We start from the raw sequence: 17630 nt of genomic DNA on the forward strand, positions 1-17630 counted from the left end.
TCGGGTATCATGTAAAATGTTTTTGTTTCTTACAAAAGTGAAGGAACTTTTATCAATATTTTCCTGTTTACAAGGATGGTGTTCTAAAAAGAGTTTATGTACCTTTATCTAAGTTCACTTGACGTTCGTTTTACATAATTTTAAGACTTTTATATAGCTAGCAATCTAATAATTGTTAAAAATACAAAAACTTACAATATGAATATGAAGCTGATACACAACATTTTTATTTTATAATCTTTCCCGCGTTTTTTTTTTTCATGAAGCGGAAAGAAGGAAGTGTGCAGCGCCGCGCGGGCTATTGCAGAAACAAAAATCCATAAACAATTGGTCACTTTTTTTTAAACATTATTTATTCCCCCTGATCTCAATGAGTCGGTAAAATAGTGGAAATTATTTACAAATGGCAACTCAATAGATTCCTCGTCAAAAGAAAAATGCCGCTGCCAAGAGGAAACGTAATGATAAAGGTATTTTGATAAATAAAATTATTGCCGATATCATTAGATCGACTCTATTAATGCAGACGTGTGAATGTGAAACCAAATTCGAAAGTTTTAGTAATAATCTGGCAATAGTGATTGTGTGGAATGACCATTATCTGAAATATATTTGGTTATAGGTTGGTTTTCTGCGTTGACAGTGGAGTTCGCGTATTTTCTTTTGTAAGGCTACTTAGCAGGATAAAATGTTCGAAATGGTTAGTATCTTATCATTTACATAAGGTTCTTTATGTGTTCTTACTGTAAATATATATGAACGACATAAAACAACTACCTAACGAGAGCCATTGTTTTCAGAATACGGCGGAACCTATGCAGGTGGATGTGCCGATGGAAGACAACGAGAACAATGAGACAGAATGTTACGTTGTTGAGAATCCCACTCTAGACCTGGAAACCTATGCAGCTTCATATACTGGTTTTGCCAAATTGTACAGACTCATGTTTGTAGCAGACCACTGTCCCTCACTGAGATTAGAAGCTCTGAAAATGGCTATTTCATATGTGATGACCACCTACAATGTGAGCTTATATCAAACACTTCACAAAAAGCTTGCGGAAGCTGTAGCTTCTGCTGGACTCCCTGATGTTGCCCAAATGGGATCTCAAGACATCCCTGTGCTTGACACAATGTGGGTGGAATCCAAAACCAAAAAGGCTGCCATTAAATTGGAAAAACTAGACACAGACCTCAAAAATTATAAAACCAACTCAATAAAAGAAAGCATCAGAAGAGGACATGATGATTTAGGTGACCATTACCTCGACTGTGGAGATCTGACTGGTGCCCTGAAGTGCTACTCCAGAGCTAGAGATTACTGTACAAGTGGAAAACACATTATCATTATGTGTCTGAATGTAGTTAGAGTATCAGTATATTTACAAAATTGGGCACATGTCCTCAACTATGTGTCTAAAGCGGAGGGCACACCAGATTTTAATGAAGTCCCAGCAAAAGATTCTAATCAGTCCATACTAACACGCTTAAAATGTGCTGCTGGCCTGGCTGAATTAGCAACGAAAAAGTATAAATCAGCTGCAAAACATTTCTTAGCTGCCAGCATTGACCACTGTGATTATTCAGATCTGCTGACAAGTAACAATGTTGCAGTCTATGGGGGCCTGTGTGCGCTGGCAACATTTGATCGCTCTGAGTTACAAAAGCAAGTCATAGTTAGCAGTTCTTTTAAATTATTCCTAGAACTAGAGCCGCAGTTGCGAGATATTATTTTTAAATTCTATGAATCTAAGTATGCTTCTTGCCTGAGGTTACTGGATGAAATAAAGGACAATCTCCTACTAGATATGTATTTAGCACCACACTTAAACTCATTGTATATGCAAATCCGCAATAGAGCACTGATCCAGTACTTTAGCCCGTACTTGTCAGCAGACATGAGGCTCATGGCTGCTGCTTTCAACCGCACCGTCACTGCACTTGAAGACGAGCTGATGCAGTTGATACTTGATGGACAAATACAAGCTCGCATTGATTCACACAACAAAATTTTGTATGCTAAAGATGTGGACCAGAGAAGCACTACTTTCGAAAAGAGTCTTGCAATGGGGAAAGAATATCAACGGCGGACCTCCATGCTGATATTACGTGCTGCTATGCTCAAAAATCAGATCCATGTCAAGGTGAGTTTACAATTCTCATTTAAAACTAATAAGGATTATTTCTTATTTCTTGCTAAATCTAATATCACTTAACTGTCCACATAAGCTTTCGTTTTGTTCATTCTAGTAGTTCAGGGTTTCCTGTAAAGCTAGAATAGTCTTAAAAGATTCTGGAATAATAATTTAAGTGTATAGAAGATTCTAAACAGGGAATAGTATTTTTTTAAATCACATTTAATCATTCACATAATTGAGTCGTCTAGTTTCAAAACCCGCTAAAACGCTCCTGCAACTAATTTCTGTTTATATCTCTAAATGATGCTACTGCAATTTTCTCATCATACTGTTCAATCATTTTCGATCAAAATACACTACAAGACTACTAAACTAGCACTTAAAATTAGGTTTGTGTTACAAACTCCGCTAAAACGCCGTCCGTTTCTTTCAAAACCCTCTAAAAGTTGATTGACCAATGGTAGCACGGTATTTTGGTCACGTGACTGCGAAATCAGTATGGAGATTTTTTTATAACGTGGTTGCTTCATAATTTGCTCTTATCAAATCCCGCTAAAATACAACATGTCCGTTTCAAATCCCATTAAAACCGAATGTTCGGAACAAAATACGCCAAAATGAAAATAGTTTTCATTATAATTCAAATTATATTTAATTTAAAGATAAATAGCAATTACTGTTAGTATTGCCAGATGACAATAATAATTCGTATCATTTTTTTTTTGCCTAAGGCCAAAGCTATATGGATAAGCGGTTTTTTCAATTTCTCGAAATCTTATCAAAATCGTTTTAGCGGGATTTGAAACTAGACGCCTCAATTATGTATTCAGCCAGATTTCCTATGCCAGGGGTAGCCAACTTGATTATACATAAGATCTACTGTTTACTAACGAAACCCTGGGCGATCTATCACTTACATACTTCTTGAAATCTTAAATTAAACAGCATAGTTTGGTACACAATCTTGTAGTATTTTTTGCCTTGCCACGATCGACTGGACTAATATTTGCGATCGACCGGTTGGCCACCCTTGTCCTATGCAATCATTATAAACCAATAATGACTGTTCTTGTGCTATGCCTATCACGGTTATTCACACTATACATATAGGATAGGACAGGATACCTTGTATTGGCGTTCCTATTTTAAAAATTAATTATTCCCTTTTTAATTTACAGAATGTCGGCCGGGACATCGGTCCGCAGAGCGGCGAAGCCCCGGGCTCCAGCACTAGCATCCCCACACGCACCTTCGACACCGTGACTTTGTGATGAATTACTCATTATTCTAATGAAAATCGTCAATGTGTTTGCGTGACAGTTTAAGTTGTATTACCGGTGTCTAACTGCATGCAATACCAGAACACTATGTTCATTTTGTGAATATTAGCCACAACACTATTGTAATTGTCATGCAATATTTTAAAGAACACTTTGTGTACTTTGAAACTCATTTTTCTTTATTATTTAGTAAGGATGAACAAATGTGCTCATGGCTTCAGTAATTTAATAATTTAAATAAACTGCTGATGCAATGGAAATGTCTATCAGCAATCACAGAAAATTGAACAGCTGGTGCAAACATTATTAACATTGTTTATACTGAATTATTCTATGTAACCACAAAATATTATGTCAACGTAATTTTTAATTAAAAAGTAAAGGCATCAAAAATTTGTTATTTTAATTCCCCATTTAAATACACCAACAAGTGCGTGGCAAAGCTGGCAAAATGTAGGTATCTGGGGAGTACGATATGTCGTGCGATATATCAATAGTGACGTCCGTCCTATACTATCGATACTGTTACGTCCTATACTATCCATAGTATTGCCACAAAGTAATGGTATTGCTACACGCAATCAGGATTATTTTACTTCAGTTGGTTGGGAGCTCCAAAAAATATTGTGACAAATACATAATTAATTAATTTATTGATTAAGTTCAGGGCAATAACAAAGTTTATAAATCACTGAAGAAAGGTTTAAACTCTATACAAAAATACATGCAATTTAAAATTGTTTCTTACTTATAAACTCTGCTTATTTTACATTCAAATCACAGTATCCTACTATCAGTTTCACTGTAGTCGTCGTTAGCTAGTTAATTTAACATTAATCTAAGCATCCCTTTCACAACATGCGATAGGTTCAATGCAAGCTGGGCAACAGCCGGTTGCTACTCCGAAAGCGGGCGGGCGACCTCCGCCAGATGACACTAACCACTGAAAACAAATTTATTTGTTAATTTACCTATATTGCCACCAATTTTTTTCAAATACTATGTGAAATTTAAGTTTGTAAGCTGAGGACTAAATAATGGACTTGGTATATTATACCAAAATTTTTTCAAGAAAAAAACTTGGTATTTAGAACTGTAAGTAAAAGAACAATAATAACTGTAAAGGTTCGACCAAACCAACCGCCACAATGGCCGAACCTTAAACAATAAAGATGTAACATTCTTTAATTAAAAACTATAATTATCATAACATTTACCCTAATTTATCTCATTATATTATTGATATTACACAATACAAACCTGAAATAGACAGTTTCTATGAAAGTAAGTCCCACAAAGAAGATTTGGGCACAGAGGAAGAGGCATCGCTGAACTCTCTGGCAACTCGGCACACAAGCAAATACCACAGAGAATTGGGTCAACCATAAGGCGGTCCTCAGTTGATATAGTAGTTGTTGATGACTTTCTGGAGTCTGCAGGGAAATTGACCAAATCTAAAAAATAAAACAAATATTAACTAACCAGTTCAAGACAAAAATAATGCTGAAAATATAAACATTTTTATAATTACCAAATACAGTAGTGATGTTCTCTATAATTTCTTTGTCATGATCCCAAGACAGAAGCCCTTGCTGCAACCTATTACTCCATAAGTCAGACTGACCTACAAGATGGACATTGCTTGCTAAACCATCAGGAGTAACTTCTATATGCAACCAGATCCTGTCATCTAAAACACAAAATCATACAATAAAAAATGGCTTGCTAACTAGAAACGTCAAATAAGAATCATATAGGAAAGAAAGCTTTTATCTCATTACTCAAATTCGAATCTTACCAAGAAGTATTCTTCTAAAGTCATCCTTGAAGGTAGGTTCAGCTGGTTCCATGACAGTACAAAATCTATCAATGCGCTCCAGTTCATGAAAATATGTAGATAAACTATCCACATGCCTCTTGAATGTAAAAATTATTTCTTCGAGTGTACTGTACTCCCTATCTTGAAGTGGTGAATGAGGTAAAATAACCGACTTTATAATCAACTTCTTTGGACCTTTATAAGAAATAAAAATCGGATGTTCTCTAAGCCTCTCATCAAGTATAACACATTTAACATCTCTAAGAGTTTTGCCAAAGTAAATTGGAATGTTTTCATACGCTGTTAGGTTTTTTACATCTTCAAAAAACTCCAAATCAATCAAGTCCGCGGTTACCGCCTCTGTAGTACAAATTTTCTTAGTAACAATCGATTTAAGACTGTCCAAGAGAACGGGTAAACTGTAGTTGTTTCCATTTTGTAGCAAATTCTCAATTTCTTCGACCACATCCATTATTATTCCACTTTCTTTTCAACGTTAAATGTAGTAAAAAATTCGCCGCCGCCTTCCGTCATTTATTCAAAATTTTGACATTGGCATTTTTTTGACATTGCGTTTTGTAACCGGAAGTTCATCGGTTTATGGCTATGCGCGCACAAGGACTTTTTGTCACTGTGACAATTATATCTTTCTCTGTTACACTTTCATAAAGTGAAAAAGGAGAGACATACTGTCTCGGTGACAAAGGTCACCCGTGCGCGCGCGCCTTTTATCTTGCCGGTCACAAACATCAATGATGTGTCGAGCAAGATGTTTGTGAAGAAACGCAAACGATGTATTGGGGGCCATTCATTAGGGGGGAAGGACGGTCATGTCGTATTTTTTCTTACAAGGAAGAGAGTCTCGATAGTTCTTACGTAACGTAACATCACAAAAATGCGCAGTTAAAATTATACTTTGAAAAATCGCGGGCAACCGCACGAATGCCGAGTTTTGCTCGGATGCGTACCCATTACAAAAATAATTTCCATTTCCATGACAAAGGACCCGCACTGCGCCCCCTTGTATACTAGTCGTCAAACGTGTACCTATTATACCTATTAATTTTTTCTTTAGTTTCTTACGTAATAATAAATAATGTTAAACAGGGGGGAAGGGGTCGGCCTATTCTTTTAAATAAGAGGAGAGAGCACAGATTAGACAGGAGAGGGTCAAAAACTAGGTTTTAGGAATTTTACTAATAGATAAGTATAAATTTAATGCACAGATTAGAGAGTATGTCTAAAGACAGATAGGAAACGGCCCTAGTATTGGTTAAACGATAAACAAACTGGTACCGAGCTAGATTGTCCAGTAGGTGGCGCTGAATACAATATGGCGTCTGCCGCCCACAGATTAAATATACCTGTCATACTTTTTTATATTCCGTTCCTTTTCATGTATTGCGGTTAAAAATAAAACTATTGAAGTATCAAATGAAACTTTATTGATGAAATATAACATGAAATATTTTGTTTACGAAAATCAATAAGCAATAAAACTATTGGATTTTAAAAGATTACAGTTACTGTTGTGATTACAGTACATTGTTTTAGTTTTTACATAATGTACTCACGGCTTGACATTTGTATGTAACTCATACAAAATAAGTTGCGTTATGACTTATAGTAAAATAGTTTTTAATGTTCTCCATAAATTCACACATTCACTCTCACTTTGGTTCTGTCCAATCCAATAGCCACTGTAAGCAGGCCAGATGTACACGTTTCTCACCACCTGTAAAATATATGAAATATTTGTAAATTTAGAGCAAAAAGATGCAAATGTCACCGTAAGACTGTAATCTCCTACATCATCTACATTCTACACTAATATTATGAAGAGTACAGCAGATGAACAAGTGATCTGTCTTATCTACCATACCTACTTACTGTCTGTTTTGTTTCTAGATTTGCACTACTTTGTTAAATAAAATTAATTTACCTTGTCAAATGGTGTACTTGTCAATCAATTACATGTACATTCACAGAATCTGGATTCCACCAATCTGTAATTAAATAATTAACTTTTATTTGATCCTAGTCGAAAAGCGTCAGAGGATAAGGTTAGAATAATTTTGAGGGTGTTTTAAATTTTAAAGGTACTTACCAAATGTTCTTATCAACAGAAGTTATTTTAATTGTTATCTGGGTAATTCATCTAATACAAATCTTCCTAATTTAATGCATTTATGTCATGGCATAACTTGCAAATGAAATGAGTTCATCGTTTGTAATCAAGCATTCTTGGTCTGGTTTTATTGCTTATATAGGTTTCTTCTAAACTTATTTGAATAGGAAGTAAAGGTTGGTTCATCTGGATTTTAAGTAACAGTTGACAATAATGATCAGCACCGGTGATTCCATAGCAAGCACTTTTATTGTAATTGCAGCTTAACACCTTATAAGTTCGATATTAACCTGAAACAAATAGGTACTTAGATTCACTGTATAAAACACGTATCATTCACTGTGTCCTGCAATCTATGCCTGCAATGTACCTACGTGTATTGTATTTTGGGTCCAAACTCCAAAGTATGTTGTTACTCCATGAAACGATCCATATTTAGTTTCCATTGATTTAAATGGAGTTATGAATGATATTGTAATGAAGATTTAATCCTTTGTGTGGTTCAATACTTGATAAAACATGATGTTGCTGCAAGCTGCAATAACCTTTCTCGAGTGGATATTATCTTACTTGAGAGAAATTTCTTCTTAAAACAAACATCAATCCAACTGGCAATCCATGCACATGTAGTTCTTATTAATATTGATTGAGAAATTATTGATTTTAATTAGATAAAATTTGTTAGAAAGACACGTTTTTTCGATGAAAATTTTTGACGTTTTTTTTTTTAATAATGTCACAGTTGTAGACTTGAGACGGAACTAAATTGATTAAAGTGAAAATTACGACTTTGAATTAATATACTTTTAAATAATCATTTCATTTGTAGAATGCAAATAGATTCAATAAAATAATTTATAAATAAAAGTTGAAGTTGTAATTCGAAAATGTTTACTAACTTGATTCCAGACACGCAAAAGACCATTGTCGCATACAAACGACAACTATAAAAAAAGTCACTTCCTCTCGGAACTGTCAAAAAAAATCACTCTCTATGGAGCTGTCAAACTCTATGGCGTTTCCACCCCGTGATTTAATGCTTTGGGGGGGGGGGGGGGGTGCTCACTCAAAGCACACGCACACAGTCTTACGTAATAAATTGTAGAGGTTTTAATTAAATGTCATACGATTAATGTAAATAAAACATAAATTCTTAAACATATTCTTTTTATTTCCCACTTTTGGGTACCATAGTCAACAAGGAACCCTTACCTCTCATCTTTCTATTAGCATAGCTGGGCATTAACTCGTTAATCCGTTAATCGTTAATTAACGAAGTTAATATTTCTATTAACGGATTAACTTTTAAGTTAACTTTAAAAAATGTTAACGGACTCGTTAACTTCCGTTAAATTATCCTAAGTCCGTTAATCGTTAATCCAGTACCTACTTTACCAAAAAGATACAGCAGGCACGCTGAAAAACGCTGGAACAACGCGTACTGACAAGTACGTTCGGGCTTCCCGAACTTCCAGAACCTAAAACAACAGTTTTTGTAACCAGATCACTAACGACACTTGTTAGTATGTGTAGGTGGGACAACTCTTACAACTGAATTTAAGACCAGTTTTCCTCAACCGATTGAGCTGAAATTTGGTATACTTATGTAAGTACGATGACAATGCAATGTTATGGCACCATTGAGCTGGTCTGATGATGGAGTCATGAGGTGGCCATAGGAACTCCTAAATGAAACGACGGCATCGCATCGAATTTGGGTTCGTTGGATTTGTTTTTTCGAGCACTTTAGTACTAGAAGATGTTCAGGGTCCTGATGATGGAGTCAGGAGGTGGCCATAGGAATTCCTAAACGAAACGGTGGAAACTTATCGAGTTTGGGTTTGCTGGATTTGTCTTTCCAAAGCTCTGAGATTGAGATACTACTAAAAAGTGTAAAATAAAATTATAATAATTAAATTTTTTTTTAAAACAAGCTTTTATTCTGAAATGCAGTTGTACTAAAACGAAAAAAATATTGTACTTATGCAAGGTTCAAATAATTTCGAAAGCTTGTAGCGCAAACATAAAAGAGGAATAAATTCCATTAGGCCAGTAGAATTAAACACAAAAATGGATTAAATCGGAAATAATTCCTACTAAAGATTTTAGTGCTTTAATGGCTTCATTAGTTGCCCATAAAGACTCTCCTAGGTTTTCGACTTCGACGGAGTTGTGCTTAAGTGGTGACGAGCTATTGGACGTGGAGAGGGTCATTAATTATACACATATTTTCTACTTTGCCGAACATTTGCACGAGATCGGTTTGTCCAAAACATATGAATTTGGTCTTATTTAATGCAGGATTAAATGCCCTTCAACCGTCAGGAAGACCACTTTTCGATAGGGTAAGTCTTTTACGCGGTATAACCGGAAAACCTAAAAAGCGCCCCTTTCGGGGGCCCCCACCACTTAAGCACAACTCCGTCGAAGTCGAAAACCTAGGAGAGTCTTAATGGGCAACCAATGAAGCCATTAAAGCAATAAAATCTTTTGTAGGAATTATTTCCGATTTAAAATCTAATTCTACTGGACTACATGCGCGATACAAGCTTTCGAAATTATTTGAACCTTGCATACAATTTTTTTTCGTTTTATTATCATGTGTTAACGGATTAACGATTAACGTTAACTTGCGTTAAATCTTGCGCAATGTAACGTTTTAACGTTTAACGAAGTTAATTTTTTTTATTAACGGTTTAACGATTAACGAAGTTAACTATTTGATTAATTAACGGTGCCCAGCTATGTCTATTAGACTATGCAACGTAAGATCGACTTTCGATATTTTAATCATTCGATATTTTGATCGTTCGATTATTTGTAAATTCGATATTCTGAACGTTCGATATTTTGATCATTCGATATTCTGATCGTTCGATATTTTGATTTTTGAAGTAGACCATTGATCATGATCAATCATGATCCACCTACACATAACAGCATTCTTAGGGTAATTTAAAGACAGTCGAATGCTTACTTTATAACGTTAAACAAATTGGGAAATGAGTAACTGACATTGAAGGTTTAATTAAAATAATACAAATTAAGTAATCTTCATAAATTTATTTTTATCTCACCCTTGGGAGGCGCACTCATTCAAGCTGATTGAGCTTTGATCTTAAACTAATTTATTTTAATAGCTACTTGTACTATGCGATTAAACATTATCATTTATTCCACAACAACACAACAATGACAAATATTAACCATTGATAATAAAGTTACAATAAAACATTATTGTGAGCAATATTGTGTGCTCAAGTATATAAAAACTATAAAATTGTGCTAAAATATACAAGGCAAGATTTTCAGAACAATCATATAAAATTCCTACCAAAGAGCTTGCGTATCTACTCCAAAAATAATTAATTACGCTATCGAAAAAACACTCCAGCTTGTACTTTTAAAAAATGAATTTTACAATATGATACAATATCACAAGTCTGATCCCTAGTACTAAATTTAAAAACATAGTCAATAAATAAATTGATTTTAAAAATTCATGCAGATGTCACCTAAAATACTGATAAAATATAAAAGTGCCGCTGTAGTTTACTGCTAAGTATACCTATATTAATAGGTAACTACTGTAGAGTTAGAAAAAATTCATTGGGGTCTCGCAAGCTTGGTTTCAACTTTAACCATAGTATTATCGTCACCTTTAATCAATTCAACTTTTAATATAGAAAACACTTCTATAGTCTGTTTTATTTCTGGAAGGTCATCTGATATCTTCCAAGTCAGCTCCATTTTGGAAAGCTTAGCACCGGCGTCGTTTTTAATACATTTGTACTCTCCAGGAAAATCCTGTAAACATGAAATCATTAATGTAAATACATACATAATAATATAAATACAAATTAGATCATTATGTGCTCATTTATCATTGAGAATAGAGAAATCTATATAACATCATGGCAAATTAGCCCCTATAACTACATAAGAGATGCTGCAGTTTAGCTTGACATGATTTTTTCTTAAATAAGTATTTAATTCTGCAGGCCAAATAATTATATCAGTACCTATCATAAATACTTACACTATTAAAAAATATTCTTCTGTTCAATCCCATAGCAATGAGTATGGTGTCAATGTATCTTTCTCTAACTTCAACTACCACAGCATCAATCACTAGAGGTGAATGCAACTCTATGTACTTCAGAGTGTACAATTCAGTTGACAATTCACCAGCTTTTTTTGCGTTATATTTCTGTTTATTGCATTGTGCAGCAACCATGCGCACTTTGTCAACTTCCCATTCAGGTGTGTCCCTAAATTTTATACTAGCAGCTAGTAATCTGAAATGAAAAATAATAATGTTAGATAGAAATAAGACACATTATTACATAATAATGTTTCATTTAATATTTTTTCTTTGTACCTGTGAACCATAATATCTGCATATCTTCTGATAGGACTCGTGAAATGCGTGTAAAGTGGAACATTAAGAGCATAATGCAGGAAATCATCATCATCACAACCATGGGCGCAAAAATATTTAGCCCTTGCCATTGGTTTCGCACACAACATATTCAATACCATAGCTTTGCCTCTATCTTCAGAGGCATGCTTCAATAATGATTTATGCAGTGCACCAGCTGAAGATATTTTCAGTTTTATGCCCATAGGTTGCAGTGCGTTTGCCAGTTGTCTTAACATGAAACCACTTGGTGGAGGGTGACACCTCAAAAATGCTAAATCAGGGTGATCCTCATGAATTCTATTTGCTACAGTCATATTTGCAAGCAACATGAACTCCTCAATGAGTTGATGACTTTCTTTATTTTCATATAAACAGAATGAATCAGGCATACCATTCTCAGGATTAAGTCTAAATGATACTTTAGGTTGGTCAATCTTCAATGCACCACCTTCAAACCTTCTATTACGAAAAACTGCAGCGATTTTGCCAAGAGTTTTGATAGATTTATAGACATCTTTGAACTGATATCCATTGTAGGTCTCAGGGAAAATACTTTCAGCATCATCTCTGTCTTCAAGAATCGCTTGTGCATGATCATAAGCTAACTGGGAACATGAGTGAATGACAGTTTTGGCAAATCTATGTGTGAGCACTTCTGCATTGTCATTTATTTCCCAAAATACTGAGAAAGCCAATTTGTCTACTCCAGGAAACAGTGAACATAACATACATAGATCATCCGGAAGCATGTGATAAGCCCGCTCTACCATGTATATTGTAGTAGCCTTTTCTGCTACTTTTTCGTCAAGGAGGGTATTCTCCGTTAAAAAGTGAGTCACATCTGAAATGTGAACACCAATTTCGTAGTTGCCATTTTCCAGTTCACGGCACGAGACAGCATCATCAATATCTCTACAATTAGGAGGATCAATGCTGAATATACACAGTCTCCGACAGTCTTCTCTGATCAGTATTTCTTCAGCTGGTATAGTGTAGTCAAGGCGTGGATACAGATGCCTCACCTCAGGTCCAAATGGAGTTATATCCAAATCTGACTGAGCCAAGATAGCTTTGGTCTCTGAGATCATATCTCCAGATTGTCCAATATTACACACAATGACACCTACAGCAAATCTAGTATCATACCAGTCTTGGATTTTAGCCAAAAATAAAGTATTCTCATACCTTTTAAAATCCTGATAGAAATTATCAGGCCAACTTGTAAATGGTATATTAAGCCTTGGTATTCTGTGGTCACGAGGAATAAATAGAGCCTTTTGTCTATTTTTGTCAGCCATTAATTTTAAATTTCCAATACATGTTCTGTTATGTACTTTTTTTTTTATATAAACAATTTTTCCTTTCTTTTGCTTATTGTCGCTTCCACTTTCATTTTCAGTGGTATCTTCGATTAGCTTTACTACCACAACATCAGCTTCTAATGCACGATTACGGTTTTTAAGTCCGTCAATAAGTATGTCCTGTTCACTACGATCAGTACTTGATAGATAAGAGTGTTGAAACTGTTTAGGATTTATTCTCAAGACACCCTCAATAAGTGTATTATTTTTTAAGCCCTCTTCTACTTCCTCTGCTGATATGTAAGGCTCAAATTTTCTGTCTTCAATGTTCTCTTCACTCTTTTGTTTCTTCTTAGAGTTAACTTTGTCAGATACAACATTTGGATATTTGTGTCCAGATTGATTAAGTCTATCTTTTTTAGACAAGTTGAGCAATGGATGGTGCAAAGCATTTTGTAGAAATTTTGGGGTGTTTGGCTCAGACAACATGACAGGGGAAGGGAATCCCCTGTGGTTGGCTCTGTTTGTCATGTACACCAATGGTGTGTTAGGAGCACTTACTGGACTTTGCAAATTTTGAAACATTTCTCCTACCTGCACATTGTGCATGTATTGAAAATGTGGGTGATGAGTCATATTTTGTAAATAGCTCGAACTGCTACTTGCACCTATCTGTGCATTTGCATATCTTGCAAATAATTCTTGAATGGGTATCATACCATTGGCTTGGGTGTTGGGCGTCATTTGTGTTTGTGCTTGTCCACTATCACTAGTACCAGGTATCTGTAATCGTTTTAACCTCTCTTTCTTTTTGGCGCTCTTTTTTCTTGGAGACGCAGGTTTATCAACTTGCACCGCAGCCAAAGCCACGGCCTCAGTCCCACTGCTAATGTTTATATTTTCACAATGATTTGTAATTTCTTCCACAGAAGTGGTACTGTTCTGCCGAGAGTTCTCATCTTGTTTTTGCTTTGAATTTGTCGATTTCTTTGGTGATTTCTTACTCGGTGAAGCATTGTTTTCCTTTTTCTTATTGTTTACGGAGCATTTCGATCGAAGTGGCTGCGACGTGGACGAAGTCGATGGTGTGTCAATATTTCCCTCCACCGCATTACCGCTTGATGTGGATTCATCCATTAATAAGCCTTGATCTGAAAAATCACAACTCAATTTTGGTAACAGAATTTATTAATATTTTTAATTATTTATTGACAGAAAAATAACCCCTTACTTTTGCGGAAAAAAAATTCGTTGTTGTTTTTTTAAATAACGGACTACTTTACTACAAGCAAAGGCAACAAACTTTGACTGACAAGACAAACTAAAAGTCGATATTAGTCACATCGAGTCTCGATTACTTTCGATCTTAAAAAGGAGAAGACTTTAAAAATGTACTCCTTACCATAACACTATTCATTACCTACAGATAAAAACATTTGTGTTTGTATTGGACTGGGTGTTTTTATACACTAATCTAGAAGAAGAAGTTCTAATTTTGTTACTCTCCGATTGCCGATTGTAGAATTTGTAGATAATAATGTTCTAAATTAGAAAATTGTACTATAATCGTAAAATCATTTTGTTATTTTTTTATTCTCTTGCATAAAGGAAATACTCTAAGCGTTATTATAGTTGGGTATTTCGCCGAAACAGTAAATTTTCTGTGACCAGGTAGGCGAACACATGTTTTTTTATATTTATATGTATAAAACTATTTTTATGGGAAAGTTTATCAAAAGTTTCATTTGTTTTTGCTATCACAATAGCAGAAACTACAAATAATACCGTAGAAAAACTTAATCAATCAAAAGTCGTTTTTCTAATTTCCTTGTTATGTTCATTACTGTTGTTTGCCAAAATGAAGGCACATTATAACAAATTGAAGCGTAATTTCATACTAATAGCACTCTCTTTATATTTGAGAAACGTTTGGCTATCGAAAAAAAAAACTTTAAATGTCAAATACTTAAAAGAAGGAAATAAAGTGAAGTTAAGTTCTTGTCCGAGTCAAAAGTATAATTTCCCTGGGTCTTCTTTTCGACCATTGTAGTAACAAAACGAAAGAACTTAGAATGTAATGCACTGCACCGTTACACTCGGCCATTTCGTCCCAAGAGGCCATCGAGGCAGGACAGTACTTCGTTGAACAGTTTCGCGACAAATCGCATAAGTAGGTCCCTCCTTGGGTTTTTGTTTACTAAAAAGTCAATTTCTTTGGACGGTTTTTTGCAGCTAAACAATGGATTAATTTTATTGTTTATTTACACAGATGTAGTGTCTGTAGGGGTAAACCCATGATTTAAATAGTAAATGCATAGGGTAAATAGGTTTTTGTCTGTGGTGTCTTTTAGGCATAAATCTAATTTCTTTGGCCCTAATTTCCTTGTTTTCCGTGGCATAAAAAGGCCTAGGAAATTATAAAAGACCATTTTTAATTCGGCGTAAAGTAAAATTTTGAGTATTTCTTTATTGGAATAAGTTTAAAATTTACATTTTAAGAAATGGGTATCAGAATAGATATAGAACAACTTGTTTTTAACTCTTAACTCAATCTACTGAATTTATCTTCCTTAGTTGTGTAAAAAGGTCGTAATGATACAATATTCATTGGTATGTTTGCTTGCGAAGGTACACAAAAATGGGTCGAACAAAAAAAAAGCAAACCACAGAAGAAAACTTAGAGAAAAAAATATTTATAATAATTTCCTTGGCTACCAAAAATTCATGACCTTATAACTTTGTTTCTAAAACGATTTATGACACCCCTTTTAGATATATTAGCTTAGTTTTTGTTACTTAATACAATGGGAAACTAAAAATAGTTAAAAACAAAAATATATTTCGTACCAAGGAAATTAGGCAAAATTGACCATTTTTGGCGAAATACCCAGTTACATTTCTCGAAATCGTTACGATCGTGTCGATTGTCGATCTAATCGATAGTAGATTACTTATAAATTTTATAAATTAAACTCTATTACAATTAAAAAAAAAGAAAGTCAAACTTGTCAAACAAATGTCAAGTCTTGATCGATGCAAAATTGCAAAAACATTTTCAGGAAACACAAATTTTAGCCAATATTACATTTAAATAATAATAATTAATATTATTTGCTCACCAATTTTGTTTCCAATTGAAAAACTACATAATAAAACGGGGTCTATCATTTTTACATAGTTACTTTGGAAGATAACCTAAAACGTAGCTAGCGGTCGCCGAAGTTTATTAAAGTTACCATCATGAAGCTTATAACACATAACATGCTAACATCGAAGTGTTTGAAGGGAGTAATGACAGGTTATCCTTTAGCAATAAACGCTACTGATGTGAAAGTAACTGAAGTCGATTTTAACCCAGAGTTTCTATCTCGCGTGATCCCCAAGTTGGATTGGGAGGTAGTGTGGACGGCTGCCAACAGCATTGGCCACAGCGAAGGATTGCCGAGGGCACTAGAACCGAAATTTGAAGAGAATGAAGAATTCCTCAAGAAGGCTCATCGAGTTTTATTGGAAGTTGAAGTTGAAGAGGGTCACCTTACATGTCCAGAATCAGGACGACAATTCCCCATTTCAAAAGGCATCCCAAATATGTTGCTTACAGAAGCTGAAGTACAATAAATTTGTTTAGTTAGATAGTGTTTTTATGAATTTAAGCTAAGTTTTCAGTTGAAACATCCCTGTTAAGAATCCCCAGCTATGGTAATATCAGAAATGATCCCAGTATGAAACTCATAGCCATTATTTTTTTGGGGAGAGAGTAGTGGCCTGGCAATCAGAGCCAAACATATTCAGTCAGAAAGGAGATTTACTCAAATAAGTATAACTACCTAATTAAAACATTTTATGTTTGAGCAAGTTATTGAAGAATTACTGATCTGTTAATGAAAACTTTAAGTCATTTTGTTATATCAAAATCAGAAATATGTACATACATGTTGTCAAAAATTACAAAAATTTTGCACAAATTATTGTAGTTTTCTTATTTTATAATATGTATTTAGAAAAACATACCTTTTATAATATACCAATAATCTGCCTGTCTAATTTCAAAACTGAACCTGCACTCTACAATCAAGCAGTATCTACAACAATTATTAGCAAATGAAATCAAAATAGCACTGTTCACCACTCAAGTCAATTTATTTAATAAATATGTAGAGGGACCCTAAGTAGATATGTAGATAGATAGGTTCTTTTAAGTTAGGGGAATTCCCCTACAAGAACTTTGTTCTTTTATCAGTAGTTAGCAATTATGTAGTTGTTTCTGTTAAAGCGCTTTTACACAGAGCGGAAATTAGCCAAGTCAAAAAATCAGTGGGGTGGGGATGAAAAATGAATTTCATCCCCACTCAAACTGTTTTTTTGACTCGACTCAACTAATTTCCGCGTAGTGTAAATCCACCATTAGAGTGAGTCTCTGATCTATAAAATCCCTTACTAATAACTGTTACTTGTAATTAATTGTTAATTGACACTATCTTCAAATTGAGTCATTATTGTTACACTTCTACTTAGCAAGCATAAATTAATAATTGCAACTA

The 17630-nt window shown here is 34.5% G+C and overlaps 4 protein-coding genes and 1 long non-coding RNA gene across 7 annotated transcripts; 2 read left to right on the forward strand and 3 right to left on the reverse strand.

Annotated features, from left to right (window-relative positions):
* The first annotated feature begins 374 nt into the window (after positions 1–374).
* Positions 375–3811, forward strand: LOC135077536 (COP9 signalosome complex subunit 1). The gene is made up of 4 exons (XM_063972082.1): positions 375–470; positions 623–700; positions 801–2144; positions 3317–3811. Exons 2-4 carry the CDS (start codon positions 689–691, stop codon positions 3407–3409), a joined length of 1449 nt encoding a protein of 482 aa, XP_063828152.1. The 5' UTR covers positions 375–470; positions 623–688; the 3' UTR covers positions 3410–3811.
* A 241-nt stretch (positions 3812–4052) lies between these two features.
* Positions 4053–5815, reverse strand: LOC135077537 (E3 ubiquitin-protein ligase FANCL). The gene is made up of 4 exons (XM_063972083.1): positions 5217–5815; positions 4950–5108; positions 4679–4872; positions 4053–4361 (listed from the first exon to the last, which is right to left on the reverse strand). Exons 1-4 carry the CDS (start codon positions 5707–5709, stop codon positions 4257–4259), a joined length of 951 nt encoding a protein of 316 aa, XP_063828153.1. The 5' UTR covers positions 5710–5815; the 3' UTR covers positions 4053–4256.
* A 904-nt stretch (positions 5816–6719) lies between these two features.
* On the reverse strand, positions 6720–7921 carry LOC135077160 (uncharacterized). 2 transcript variants are annotated; one of them, XR_010258413.1, is made up of 4 exons: positions 7740–7921; positions 7345–7655; positions 7180–7243; positions 6720–6972 (listed from the first exon to the last, which is right to left on the reverse strand). It is a non-coding gene; the product is annotated as an uncharacterized LOC135077160 (long non-coding RNA). The 2 variants fall into 2 exon arrangements; XR_010258412.1 differs by lacking the exon at positions 6720–6972 and having other exon boundaries at positions 7000–7243.
* A 2492-nt stretch (positions 7922–10413) lies between these two features.
* Positions 10414–17568, reverse strand: LOC135077538 (DIS3-like exonuclease 2). 2 transcript variants are annotated; one of them, XM_063972086.1, is made up of 4 exons: positions 17101–17568; positions 11747–14240; positions 11405–11663; positions 10414–11172 (listed from the first exon to the last, which is right to left on the reverse strand). In XM_063972086.1, exons 2-4 carry the CDS (start codon positions 14224–14226, stop codon positions 10972–10974), a joined length of 2940 nt encoding a protein of 979 aa, XP_063828156.1. In that variant the 5' UTR covers positions 14227–14240; positions 17101–17568; the 3' UTR covers positions 10414–10971. The 2 variants fall into 2 exon arrangements, with proteins under 2 accessions (XP_063828156.1, XP_063828155.1); XM_063972085.1 differs by lacking the exon at positions 17101–17568 and adding an exon at positions 14321–14539.
* On the forward strand, positions 16089–16722 carry LOC135077541 (multifunctional methyltransferase subunit TRM112-like protein). The gene has a single exon (XM_063972088.1). The coding sequence runs from the start codon at positions 16330–16332 to the stop codon at positions 16705–16707; it is 378 nt and encodes a 125-aa protein (XP_063828158.1). The 5' UTR covers positions 16089–16329; the 3' UTR covers positions 16708–16722.
* Positions 17569–17630: the final 62 nt, after the last annotated feature.

Source organism: Ostrinia nubilalis, chromosome 13 (assembly GCF_963855985.1).
Source record: "Ostrinia nubilalis chromosome 13, ilOstNubi1.1, whole genome shotgun sequence".
Taxonomy (NCBI): Eukaryota; Metazoa; Arthropoda; class Insecta; order Lepidoptera; family Crambidae; genus Ostrinia; species Ostrinia nubilalis.